The 13672-nt window shown below is 37.1% G+C and overlaps 2 protein-coding genes across 3 annotated transcripts; one reads left to right on the top strand and one right to left on the bottom strand.

The window, feature by feature from the left end:
- Positions 1-2621: 2621 nt before the first annotated feature.
- LOC139812688 (uncharacterized) lies at positions 2622-4291 on the bottom strand. The gene is made up of 4 exons (XM_071777721.1): positions 4063-4291; positions 3574-3956; positions 3276-3401; positions 2622-3152 (listed from the first exon to the last, which is right to left on the bottom strand). Exons 1-4 carry the CDS (start codon positions 4287-4289, stop codon positions 3079-3081), a joined length of 810 nt encoding a protein of 269 aa, XP_071633822.1. The 5' UTR covers positions 4290-4291; the 3' UTR covers positions 2622-3078.
- Positions 4292-5146: 855 nt separating this feature from the next.
- Positions 5147-11441, top strand: LOC139812687 (uncharacterized). 2 transcript variants are annotated; one of them, XM_071777720.1, is made up of 13 exons: positions 5147-5694; positions 6152-6294; positions 6395-6516; positions 6589-6818; positions 6996-7081; positions 7262-7341; positions 7434-7585; positions 8052-8339; positions 8462-8639; positions 8718-8940; positions 9099-9245; positions 9514-9674; positions 10035-11441. In XM_071777720.1, exons 2-13 carry the CDS (start codon positions 6152-6154, stop codon positions 10112-10114), a joined length of 1890 nt encoding a protein of 629 aa, XP_071633821.1. In that variant the 5' UTR covers positions 5147-5694; the 3' UTR covers positions 10115-11441. The 2 variants fall into 2 exon arrangements, with proteins under 2 accessions (XP_071633821.1, XP_071633819.1); XM_071777718.1 differs by having other exon boundaries at positions 5147-6294.
- Positions 11442-13672: the final 2231 nt, after the last annotated feature.

Genomic DNA, 13672 nt, shown 5'->3' with positions numbered 1-13672 from the left:
AGAGCCGGTTTTTCTGGACAATGTTGCGTCCGTGATAAGGTTGAACGTACGGAGTGCCATTCGCAGATCATCGGTTATTTTCCGAGGTTCAATCCCGATAAGAAACCGCGCGGAAAACTTACTTATCGCATCGGCTAATCGAAACGTCTCGTTTCGATCGAGGATGCTCAAGGACGGGGCGCCATCGCCCGAACAACATCGCCGAGACGTTGGCGGAGTTCCAAGACTCTTTTTTTTTTTCGTCTCCAAATCTCTTGCCGGACACTTGTCTTTGTGTCGCTTTACAGGAGTGGCGCGCTTCTATCGGCTCGTATATCAAGAGGCGCGGTCGTACCGGATTCTGAATTCGAAAGAGAAAGAAAGAAGATGATGTGTAACGTGCCCGCAAAATAGGCGAATAAATGTCCGAGGGGATTAGACTAACGTAAAAACCGCTTAATTAAACGTCAAGACATTTATGTCGACTTGAACTTCTCGCGTGTAATCGTCCGGCATTCCGAGTGAGTCGCCGTGTGTACGTGTGTACAAGCCGCGTGTCGCGTGTGCGTGCGCGAGTCGACAACGTTATCGCTCGCGGCAAATTAAGCGAAATTATACTCGCCGCTCTAGAAGGCAAAATAACGAAAGCGAAATTTAAGGCGGAGGATAATCGGGGCGCTCGGCTTCGAGCCCTTCTCTCCCATTATCTCTTTCTCGCTCTGTCTCTCGCTCGCTTAATTTCATATCCGTAAATACATATCCGTTGCATATACCCCGCCGCAAATTCCCGCATGATAAATCTATACGTAGATAATGTTATTCGTGCGATTCCGTGGATGCGATCGTGTAAGACATTGGATTTATCAGAGATATAGGGATAAGTTCTTGTCGATATAAAAAAATGAAATAAAAGTCGATTTAGTAGTTTAGGACGTCGAGATATTTATGAGCTAACTTTTCGGGTGTTTCGGCATTTTTAACGAGCCGTCCTCGTGTGTGTTTTGTGTATTTTATGCGACTTTATTACAAATGTAACTTTTATATCGAGAAATTATTTGTATTTCGTGTTAAAGCGAGCTTAAAATATCTTATCGCATTCGCGATAAATCTTAATGTTAATGAGGAGTGATTATAAGACACGAAGAATTCAAATTCAAAATTTAAAACTTGAAATTTTGAACATAAATTTAAACCTTTCCCAGGTAGCAGGAGACGTCCAAAGGCGTCTTAATGGCGTGTTATTGACGATAGAGATGTTATCAATACGTCATTAATATGTCACTTTGCCCTGGGTCAGTTTAAATTAAAAATTTAACTTAAAATTATCGACGAGAGATAGGACTCGTGTTGTAGAAGTAATTCTACCGCAAAGATCGGAGATATAAAGCTGACGTTGCTGCAACGGTATCTTACAATTGTGCGGAATTGCACTAATCGTCCATATCTTGAAAAAAAAAGCACCGCGCTCGTATGGAAGTAATTTACCACGTAATACGAGGTTTGCCGCGAACGCGAGTAGAAAACCGCGTTGTGAAAAACGAGGGCCTATCGCGATTGGTTTTCCCAGGGAAAATGCCAGTTTAGGGTGACCTCGATATTAAACGTATCGAGCGATATATACCTGTACTGTTTTATTAGCGCACGTGATATTATCAATTTCCTTATCGCGTGAGATCGGTATTCGACAGAACAGATTGGATTCGCTAAAATTCCATGCAATGCAGTTTGGAACATTCGAGTCAAATTAGATTTAAGTTAATCGAAGCTCGGTCGAAAAGTCGCCCCTTATACCCTTACAGAAATTTAAATACTGTGAGTATTTGGCTTACAATTAGTGATTAATTACTTATTTTGAGTATTAATAAAATTTAAGGATTGTTTTTTTAATGCTTTTAATATTCAAAATGCCCAAAATAAGTAATTAATCAGTAGCCAAATAATCGCTTACAGTATTGAATTTCTGTAAGGGCAATCTACGTCGGAAGTTAATCGGCGTGGGGATAATCAGTGGGGATCGGTCTCTAATGTCAAGACTGTCCAGAGCGAGCCACACGATGCGCGGAGAGATCCGCTCGTCCGCTCCGCGCGGCTCGGCGACTCGGCGCGGCGCGGGCGGCGCGAAAGCGAAACGCCACAACTAGCAACCCGCAACGCCGCGCCAGTTGCCAGACTTGTCAGTTGTGCACGAGGCACGAGGCACTATGCGTCCGCATAACTTCGTGAAATTTCGTGCGTTTTCGCGTTCCGATACGTTTCCTAAACCGTGATTGGTTGGATCCGAAGGTAAGAACCAATCATCGAGTGAGTATTCCTATTTATATTTTCAGTGTTTAATGTTTTTACAGTGTTTATAATTTGACAAATTTTCATCAGTAATTAAACATTTAAACACTAAAAATATGTAAACTAATTTTCTCACTGGAACCAGAGAGAAACCTGAGAGAGGCCATCCCGGCCTTTCGTGTGTTGCATTTTCCGACGCGCCGCCTGAGAAAGTGCAACTCAACTACGTCGTTTCGCTCGGTAACCACACATGGTTTGCGTCCGTGCTAATGGTTCGTGTCCGAACTAGCCAGCTGGAAGGAATATTCTGGCCGCGGCGGCCGCGCTTTCATCTTGCGTATTCCAATTAATAACGCATTACGATAATTAAAATTACAAAATTAAGATTACATTCTTCAAAATTATTACGAATCTTGTATCTCATAATTTTGAAAAATATAATAGTAATTTTATAATTTTAATTTTCAGATAAATGTCAAATTTTGCAAGCAAAAAGCTATTATTTGAGCGTTGATTCAAACCTTCACATTTATGTGAAATTTATAATAAATAACGATAATTTTTAAAATGTGAAATTCTATAGATAAAGAATAAACACCGTTATTATCTTAATCGTCTTCTGTTGATTTCGTATAATATAATCCGGCATTAGTATCATACAATTTCAAATTTATTACACGTTTCCTTATAATTCCTTATTACAATAATTTTCTTATAAATAATGTTACATATGGAGGGGTAAAAGCCATAGTGGTGTAAGTCAAATTTTTTAAAATATTGTCTTGTATGCATAGATGCAATTTATATATTGTCCCGCTAATTATACGGGCTATAGCGACTATACCAGCGGGCACGCGACCATCCCCCACTGCCTCGTCTTCGGCGATGAGCTGAAAATGAAATTTGCAAATAAATAATGCATAAATAGAATACTCAAAAACGCACGTGCGCATGTTGTGTGTGTGTGTGTGTGTGTGTGTGTGTGTGTGTGTGTGTGTGAGAGAGAGAGAGACCTAATTGTTGCTGATGCAGCTGCTGCTGCTCCTGTCGCTGCTGCCGACCATCTCCTCCTACATCTGGCCACCGATTATACCAGCGGGCACGCGACCATCCCCGACCATCTCCTCGGATATGATGAGCTGAAAAGGAAATTTACAAATAAATAATGCATAAATAGAATACTCAAAAACGCGCGCGCGCATGTGTGTGTGTGTGTGTGTGTGTGTGTGTGTGTGAGAGAGAGAGAGAGAGAGAGAGAGAGAGAGAGAGAGAGAGAGAGAGAGAGAGAGAGAGAGAGAGAGAGAGAGATACCTCTTTGTTGCTGCTGCGGCTGCTGCTGCTCCTGTTGCTGCTGCTGCTCCTGTTGCTGCTGCTGTGGCTGCGGCTGCGGCTGCTGTATATTGTTGATATTTGGTATTTGAATATTGGCATTCGTTGTGAATGCTGAATATTGCTTTAGCCATTCCATATAGCCTCCATCGAGAATCTTAATCTTATTATGCCTTACACCGAAATCTCTTTTCTCGAAAATCTCCTTTAATATTTTTACATGAACACAGTGTGCCAGAGTCTGTGGCGTAGTATTCCAGTCTAGCAAGACTAAAATGTCTACGTCCATTGCCGATCGATTAAGAAATAATTGACACGCAAACGTGCCTTTTGTAAAACATTTTGTAAACTGACAACCCAGTAACCTACAAGCAAAAACCACCATAAAAAATTAATATAAATTAAGAGAGACCCGATAGAATTGAAAGATAAAAAATCATGGGAAAGATCGCAGGAAAATGCCTCGCTTACCCTTCCTTAATTTCATCCTGTGGGATGTTAATACATCTGTTCGACAGTATCATGGAACTTTCATAATCGGCCTTCGGCCTAGTATCAATTATCAAATATCTAATACCTATTTTCTGTATTAGATACAATAAATGATTACATGATATAAAATCATCATTGTCTCTACACAGCCTTATATATAAGGGTTCGTCGTCTACCGTCGGTAGTTCCAATTCATCCATGTCCATGTCCAAGCTTGGATCCAACGACGCATGCAACTCGATCAGAATCTCGAATTGCAGTTGTTCTGCAGGGATTGCGAGCAGGCGGAAAATTGGATGAGCGCGCGGGAGGCTTTCCTCAGCAGCGCAGACGCGGTGGACAGCAGTGACAATGTCGAGGCTCTCATCAAGAAGCACGAAGATTTTGATAAAGCAATCAACGCTCACGAAGAGAAGATCGCTACCTTACAGACTCTGGCTGATCAGCTGATCGCTGCGGAACATTATGCCGCTAAACCTATCGACGAAAGACGATGTCAAGTGTTGGATCGCTGGCGACACTTGAAGGACGCTCTTATTGAGAAGCGCTCGAAGCTGGGCGAGTCTCAGACTCTGCAGCAGTTCTCTCGAGATGCGGACGAGATGGAAAATTGGATCGCCGAGAAACTTCAGCTAGCAACTGAGGAGAATTACAAGGATCCCGCCAACATACAGTCGAAGCATCAGAAACATCAGGCTTTCGAAGCTGAATGTCCAATTCAACGCACACGGCGCAGTTACGCTGTCACTCAAAGGGCAAACGTTAATCGTCTAATCAAACGTGTCGTCCGTGTCTACGCGCGAAACACGTCCGAACCAGTCCGCGTACGTTGCACGAATGCAGTTCAAATGTTCAAATGTACGGAAGCGCGCGTCGCGCCACACGGTCCCGCCGGATAGCAGTGTTGCCAAGTCAGTAGAATTTCCACTAGATTTAGTAGAATTGGTCGAATTGGATATGCATCTAGTAGCTAGTAGGTAAAAATTGCATCATTGCATCCAACCGTTGATCACTGTTGATCTCGTCTCCACCAGTCCACCATGTGGTCTCCACATGTATTGATATGCGCGACCAGCTGTATGTATGTACATATGTATGTATGTACATATACACGGCACGAAAATCGCGGAGCAAATCAAAATCCACTTCAATCCGCTTGAACGCGGAAAAACTCTTGCGCGTGCGCAGCAACGAAAATCTTAAGGCGGACTTACGTGACACGCCAGTGCCAGTGCTAGCGCCAACGTCAGCGTCGAGAGATGCCCGCAATTATCGTCAGCCTTCGTCGCGCGTTGCGAACAAACCCGTCGATGCCTCCCGTCTTCGGCGCGCACGCAATCTGTCATTTCTGTCAATTTGAAAATCGTAGTGCGAAGAGAAGGAGTACGTTTGACGGCAAAGGTTTGACGAGTCTCTCCATGAAAAATGAGATAACTTACGAAAGAGGAGAAGTGTAATATTCAAGGAAAGCGCGTTTGAAGGAAATTGATCCAATAAATTGTAAAAGTTGAGAGATTCTTTGATCGAAAAAGAATTTGATCGTTACATTCGACAAGTATATCCATATGACTGAAGACTAGGATAATCGGTCAATAATAAACATAGATCAAGGTAATTTCCATCGTTATTTTCTGTTATTTATTTGTTATCCGGAACAATAAGCACAATAAGTCGGCCTCGATACACCCAGAACGTGCCTGGATGTATTGAGGATAACCTGACGTACGTCTATGTGCTATCTGAGTATTGGCCAGTCTACAATGAGTCGTTAGTCGTTAGTCAGATGTCGGAAGAGAGTCGAAAAAAGTCATAAACGTGTCATAAGGCGATCGGAAATCTGTAATCGGCAATCATAATAAGCGATTGGCCAAATGCCATCTCTTACGATCACCGATTACAGGCCTTCGATTGCTTACAATACGCTTATAACTATTTCTTCCGACATCTGACTAACGACTAACGACTCATTGTAGACTGGCCATATGATTTTCATTTTTATTCTTTCAACATGATCTTTCATTTGCTATTTACGAATTTGCTCTTATTTATGAGACTTATTCTTCATCAGATGTTCTATCCAGTTGAACTGCTTTCCCATCGACGAAGGGGCCAATTAGCTCCTTGTTGGCTCGCTGCAACGGTCAGCGAGAAATTATTTAAAAGACACTATAATTCTGGTGCTATAAAGAAGATAAACACTGTAGAAACTTGGTAAATTATTTTGTTTATGTACTTTTAATATTGAACATTTATAATGACATTTTTTTTTCAATTTTGACACTTTTGTTTGCATTTTATATTACATCGCCAGCGAGCAAATTTTGGAAATAATGCAGTCGCGCAACAAATCAAATAGATTTAGCTTATATCTGTCATCACAATTAATGTACGGCATAACAAGAATTCATCGTTTACAAGTTGTAAATTATCAGAGTAAGTTCAATTCTATATATATTTATTAATGATATCACCTATGCCAGTTTATGTAATCTCATTACTTTTCAGAGGAAGTTTTTGAAATGCAACAAAAATTTGACTCTGGCGGTGGCAGCGGTGGCCGTGGTGGCGGCGGCAGAGAGTTGGAGAATAAAGAGTATGAGTATGACGCAGTTAAGGATCTTGAATTGTGTGCAATAGATGTGCCTATTTCCACTCAAAACTTTCCTAACGCTCAATTAGAAATAGACTTACACTTACTTCCGGACGAAGAGATTGATGAAAGACTACGGACAATTGTGAGTGAAGATCTCGTACGGTTTACTGCAAGCTTATCAATAAATTTTGTATTTTTTAACTCTTATTCTCAAATGTTAAATCCTGTAATGTGATATATAACATCCTTGAGTTTCCGAACTTTTGATTCTTTGATTGTAAACCTTATTTTTAAATATTGAAAATTTTTTCATTCACAGATGAAAGATGCAGCATGTTGTGATTTTGGTGCCTTAAATGACGAAGAGTTGGACTTTATGCTTAAACATGATTTCAATCTCGCACTGTAAGTTTCCGATTTTTATATTTTTTTGTAGCGTGTTTTTAATTGTAATTCAACAAAAGTTCACAAAATGACAATAGTTTATGCAATTATTTGATTTTTTTCGTTTTTATATTATTAGCTCAAAATAAATTCATGACGTTTTTAACAAAGAATAATATATTTTACTATTAATGGTTTTAGTGACCGGATAGACGAAATGCAGACAGCAAAGGAAAGATCAGCATTCTCAAAGAAGACGGCTGATGATATAACAATAGAAGGTAAGTGGATCAATGGGGTATTTTAAATATAATACATAGACAATTGTATTATGTTTAAATTAAATTAATTAATGATATCATTTAATGAATAGAGATCGAAGAAGAACAGTTATCTCAGGAAACCCGTGGTCCAGTACTTGTGGATATATCGGAAAGAAAGAAGTCCAAAGAGGGACTGTTATTAACTCCACAAAAACGACAGCCACAGCAAATGCAGGTGGAAACGCCTACGAAGAGAAGACGTGTAAGTTTGTCTATAACTGATAATGATTGTCGTTTGGATATAATGTGAATATTTTAACTCCATAAAGTAGAAGACAAATGAGAATACATAGGCCGATATTCATAGTTTTTCATAGGTCAAAGAATTGTACATAAAAAATCACTCAATTAATCAGTCCTGTCCGATTACGGCGTTTTTCCCTTTGTTTGATTCATAATTTGTTTTTATATTTGAGACAGTCTTAAGTACAATTTTAAGGTATTATAAATCAACCTGAGAACCGTATTAGCATCTTAAGACATTACTTAAGATTGTTTTGATATAAGAACGGACTGTGAATACGAGCCATATAATGACCAAAAAGTTTTGAAAAAATTAAAATCTATTTTCCACTTTTTTTCTTTAGAAAAATTATTTTGCGCTTTTTATTTATATTTAATTTATATTTTATTGTTACCTCTAATTCTTTCTATATATTACTTCTCAGTTATTCTCTGACACTGCATCGGCGACTGATGTACCCCCTGTAGAAGATGTGGCAGTACTTCCTGCACCTGTAGAAGACGTGGTAGTACCGGCTGAATTGCCTAGAGAAGAAACGAGAATGTTGGTTCTTCCACAGCAAGAGGAAACTGACATGGAATTGGAACCATTAGATTCAAGCTACTTTGTGATCCGCAGTCATTCGAAGAAAAGCAAAATTATTGATAAAAAAACAGAGTTAAGTGACAAACAGCTTCAGAAATGGCGTCAGAATGTAAACATTCATTGCAAGGTGAGTTCCTACATTATATAAGCTTACAAAAGTTGTATATAAACTTACAAAGAAGTTCAAAAAGCGAGATTAATTTCAAACAAGTCTTAAAGGTTCTGACTAAATTTTTTGATTATCTTTAGAAATTGGATGAACCATTAACAAAAAATTTATCGCTGACACCGGCGATAAATCTTTTCAACCAATCTTCGCACTCACCTAGGCGATGGAACAAAAGTTTACGCAGTCGCTTTGCTGCTCGCATCGCTGGGCCGTTCAAGAGTGTAAATGAAGATGTTGCACTTGCTGAATTTACGCAATGTAGGTCTATATTATTTAGACATTTATTAAGTATTCACATTGATGCATATATAACTGTGAATAAATTTATATTTTTAGTTTTTGAAAAAATGCGTGTAGAAGAGACAGTTAGCAGGCTAGATCTTCCTGCAGAAGAAGCGAGTACATTCCAAAAGACGGAAATGGCAATTGCTGCCGAATCCGGAGATAGTGTTACAAGCGTCTTAACAGAGACAACTATAATTTACGAAACTATGGACGTATCAATGGTACCATTACCGAAAGAGGTACCGGAAGCGATTGTCTTAGAAGAAGGCACTAGGTAAGTCTATTTTATCATGAAGAACTTATGATATTTACATTCAAGAAGTTATTTAACTAAAAATTTAATTATTAAGGATTATTCAGTTTTATACTCAGTCTTTCAACTGTTGCGATATTTCCTCAATTTCTCAATATCATTAAATGATATTATTTCAGCATCGTTGAACAGAGGCCGGATCAGGAAAGAATAAATATAAGTAATGATGAATGCTTTGAAGATATAGACATTTTATTAGAAAGACAGCGACAATCTCCGAAAACGGCGAAACACATTCCAGTACCTTCTACCATACCTTCTACCAGGTATTTTGAATTTTTCTTTTATTGTTAAGTAAAGAGTTGGACATATAACAATATTCTAAGTGTATATTTGAGTTTCTATAAACGAATGTTGACAAAACATAGGATTCATTAATCGAAAGCTTGAGGAAAAAACAAAACTTTTATTGCTTTGTTGTAACCTAACAATTTTGCATAGTTCTTTCCTACGAAACTTAGCATGTTTTGTTATATCAAGTCTACCATTTATCAACGAATTATTTGATATATGATAAAAATATTGTTTTTACAGCAGTTCAAGCGGACACTCGCAACCTGCACTGACAAGCCAAGAGATTTTGGCGCTATTAGAAGTTGTCTGGCGTGACAAGGAGGCTGTCAAATTCAGTGAACTTATTTCACCGGACACGTACACGAGAGAGGATGCTGCTACTGCTTTTGAAATACTTCTTGGTAAGTGTTACTACATTCGCAAAAAAAGGGTAAATTTTACCTTACTTTTTCTTATTTTATCAACTTAATATTATACGACTCGTTTTTCACCCGTGTGATGTTTTTCGTTTTTCACTCTAATTCAAACGGTATATTAACAAAAGAATTTGAATGAGAGCAATCTTACATTAGCTTAGCCCTTCACTTACGAGAAAAAAACTTTTGTTTGCACATTCACATACAATTCGATTCAATTGAAATGTATGTGAATATGCAAACGATGAGTCATCGAATGCTATAGAAAGTTTTTTTTTTAATGTTAAGGGAAAACTTCACATAGGTTCGTTACCCGTTTTTCTAATGTATTATTCTCGTTCACAGACTTATATGAACAAGAGAAACTCATTTTGCGACAGATTGATTTTTCTAAACCTTTATGGATTGTCAAATACCAGGATTAATTTATTATATATATATATATATATATATGTTTAAGAATGCTCGTTTATAATTTATATTAATGCTAGAACTTCGCATTGAAAAACAATTCATGTTATTATATTATTATGTTATTTATGTTATGTCGGATCATCGTTCTTTCACCAATATTAACATTGAAATTAACGAAAAGTAAAATGGGATAAGTTAAGGGAAAACATAGAATAAATTAAACTAACGAGTTTTAATATTATTTATTATTATAAAAAAGGAATTTATACCATTTTTTCAATAAGAGAATTATCTTGACATGAATGCAAGCTTATGATAATTATTGATTGTTTAGTTGGCGTGTACTTCGTTCAGAATGCCGCTGTATTGCCTTTATACCGCATCTCTTTTTGAATCGATAGCACGATCTCGGGATTGGCTGACAAGCGCATTATCGTTATTCGTTTCTGGTATGGATTGTCAAATACCAGGATTAATTTATTATATATATATATGTTTAAGAATGCTCGTTTATAATTTATATTAATGCTAGAACTTCGCATTGAAAAACAATTCATGTTATTATATTATTATGTTATTTATGTTATGTCGGATCATCGTTCTTTCACCAATATTAACATTGAAATTAACGAAAAGTAAAATGGGATAAGTTAAGGGAAAACATAGAATAAATTAAACTAACGAGTTTTAATATTATTTATTATTATAAAAAAGGAATTTGTACCATTTTTTCAATAAGAGAATTATCTTGACATGAATGCAAGCTTATGATAATTATTGATTGTTTAGTTGGCGTGTACTTTGTTCAGAATGCCGCTGTATTGCCTTTATACCGCATCTCTTTTTGAATCGATAGCACGATCTCGGGATTGGCTGACAAGCGCATTATCGTTATTCGTTTCTGGTATTACGTTCTCATTTATGATCGCGAGAGCTCGACGTGATTCCACGATTCGCGGGATTCTCCATGAATGACGGTGAGAAACGATGAAAAGACAAAATCGAATGGCTCGCGAATTATTGCGATGTAAGCGATTATTGAATTCCTGGAAATAAAACTTTATATGAGCTCGATATCCGCGCCGTCCTCTTTTCCATGGTTTATACGAGGTTTGTCCATATAGGTATATCTCGCGATCGCTCGCTTGCCGGGTTCGATCGATTGTTTACTACTGCCGTCCGGAACCCGTCGTCCGCCGCACGCCGTATCCAGTATCCTTTAAAGTTTTTCTAACCATATTGCGCACTCTCTCAACGTGCTCCGTTACGTCATATTATTATCGTAATAGAATAATAAAATTATCATAATAAAAACAATGCTATTTGTATAATGTGATTATACAGTGCGATATCTCTATATAATTCAGTTTATTCATTATTGTTATAATAAATTAATTGCAAAGCCAAATATTCCAAATATCTGAGAGTTGATTATTATAATATATTACACTTTATTGACATTGCCACGATAAATACAAAACATTTGATATCATCCGCTTCTATTTGTTATACGATATCGAATTTCCGTTTCAGCGATATGGATCCGACGAAGAGTCGAAAATTTTTCCAAGGGGTAATAAAATATTGAACTTCCACAGCATACGCGGCTCACGACGAAGCAGTAAGCCACTCGGTTTCTTTCTCAACGGTGAAACTTTCTTTCGGCTAGTTTCCGCGGTGGACTTTAACGCAGCTGCTGCGCACTGTGCTCTGTTCGTACGGAATGCGTGCTTTTATTATCGGGTTAATGAAAACGGCGCCTTCCGACTTTCGCATCGCGCTTAATGACAATAAATCACGAGCAATGCGCACTTATTTTTAAATTTGTCGCCATTATCGTATATGTTTTATAGTAGATCATATATACGATCGGTCGACTTTTGCATTATTATATATAATCGTAAATCAATAGGGTTGCCATACTGTAATTATTGCTGCAGTTAAATACAGACGATAAATTTGTAGGAATGCGAAACAAACGTTGCGTTAACGACAGATTTTAGTTGCGTCGAAATATCCCGGGCGGTTTAAGGGTCGACAGGAGACCTCTGTCGGGTTGGCTTAGCTGCGACTCGCTGCGAGTCCGTATTTTATTTATTATAAATTTTTAAGAGCAAAAATGCAAAATTGGGCTCTGTAGCTGACTGCATTATTATGTAAAGAGTATATATAAAAAAAATTTACGAATCTATGTAACTTATTATTTTATGAGAAATCTGGTTATTATACGAATCCGTAATTCGTAATAACACGATTTCTCATAAAATAAGTTACATAAATTCGTGAATTTTTTTTTATATACTCTTTATATAATAATGCAGTTAGCTACAGAGCCCGATTTTGCATTTTTGCTCTTAAAAATTTATAATAAATAAAATACGGAGTAAAGTGCAGTTTAACGTGCACTTAGTGCATAAAGTGCACCTGAGTGTACCTGAGTTTGCCTGGGTCTCCTGCCGACCCTTAAGGACGTTCTCTCGTCCTTATACTAGAGAAAATCGATTTTCTTAGGATTTTTTTGAAACTGTGAATATACGTTAATTTAGGTGTGCTTTATGCGTGGTATAAATTTCAGTACCTCTTCCGGGATAAAAAATGAAGATACTAAGCCTCAAAGTTTAAAAAAAAATTTAAAATTTAATTTTTTTTAGTTTTGGCATTTTTTCCTTATAGAACTCGACGAGAGAAGCAACTTTGGTCCTCTTGGCCAACCTCATCGTATCTCTTACCGTTTGGCCTGGAAAACCTTTTTATTAGTAAAAGTTGAAACTTTGAGGCTCAGTATCTTGATTTTTTATCCCGGAAGAGGTACTGAAATTTATACCACGCATAAAGCACACCTAAATTAACATATATTCACAGTTTCAAGGAAATCCTAAGAAAATCGATTTTCTCTAGTATAAGGACGAGAGAACGTCCTTAAGGGTCGACAGGAGTCACGGCCGATGTTTACAGTATCAATATAAAGTGTAAAATAAAAACATTGCATGGAAAATAGATGTAAAAAATACATAAATTATATTTATATATATGTACTGGACATATATAAAAAAATGTAGTATAATAGGGCTACAGGCGAAGGTCCACGTTAAAAACTTAACGCACTATTAGTGGCACCTCATATTAGGTAGTGCAGAAGACCACTTGTAATAATGAATGGTTAACTTAATGTTATTTTTATGTCTAATAAAAGCTCCTCTTTTAATTATTATTAATTTAATCTTATTTAATCGTTTCGTTTTAATGTTGTTGAATATTTTACACTGTTTATTGATTAATCCAGTAACCAAAAATTTTTATTCTGATTACTTGATTGGTCGAGTAATCAAAAAATTCTTATTCCGATTACTTGATTAATCGAGTAATAAAAAAATTATTATTCAGATTACTTGATTAATCGAGTAATCAAAAACTTCAACTTTCCCTATAGTTGCGCGTATCGCGAAAGAAATTTTTCAAGTAAAAATGCGTTAAAAATAATTTTTCGGAAAAAGAATCCCTTATTTCATAAGGTACACAATTTCATGGAAAAGAAAAATTCTAACCATTTGAAAAAGCGCTTCAAAAAA

This window comes from Temnothorax longispinosus, chromosome 5 (assembly GCF_030848805.1).
Source record: "Temnothorax longispinosus isolate EJ_2023e chromosome 5, Tlon_JGU_v1, whole genome shotgun sequence".
Classification (NCBI taxonomy): Eukaryota; Metazoa; Arthropoda; class Insecta; order Hymenoptera; family Formicidae; genus Temnothorax; species Temnothorax longispinosus.
This window is presented reverse-complemented; position numbering and strand designations above follow the sequence as displayed.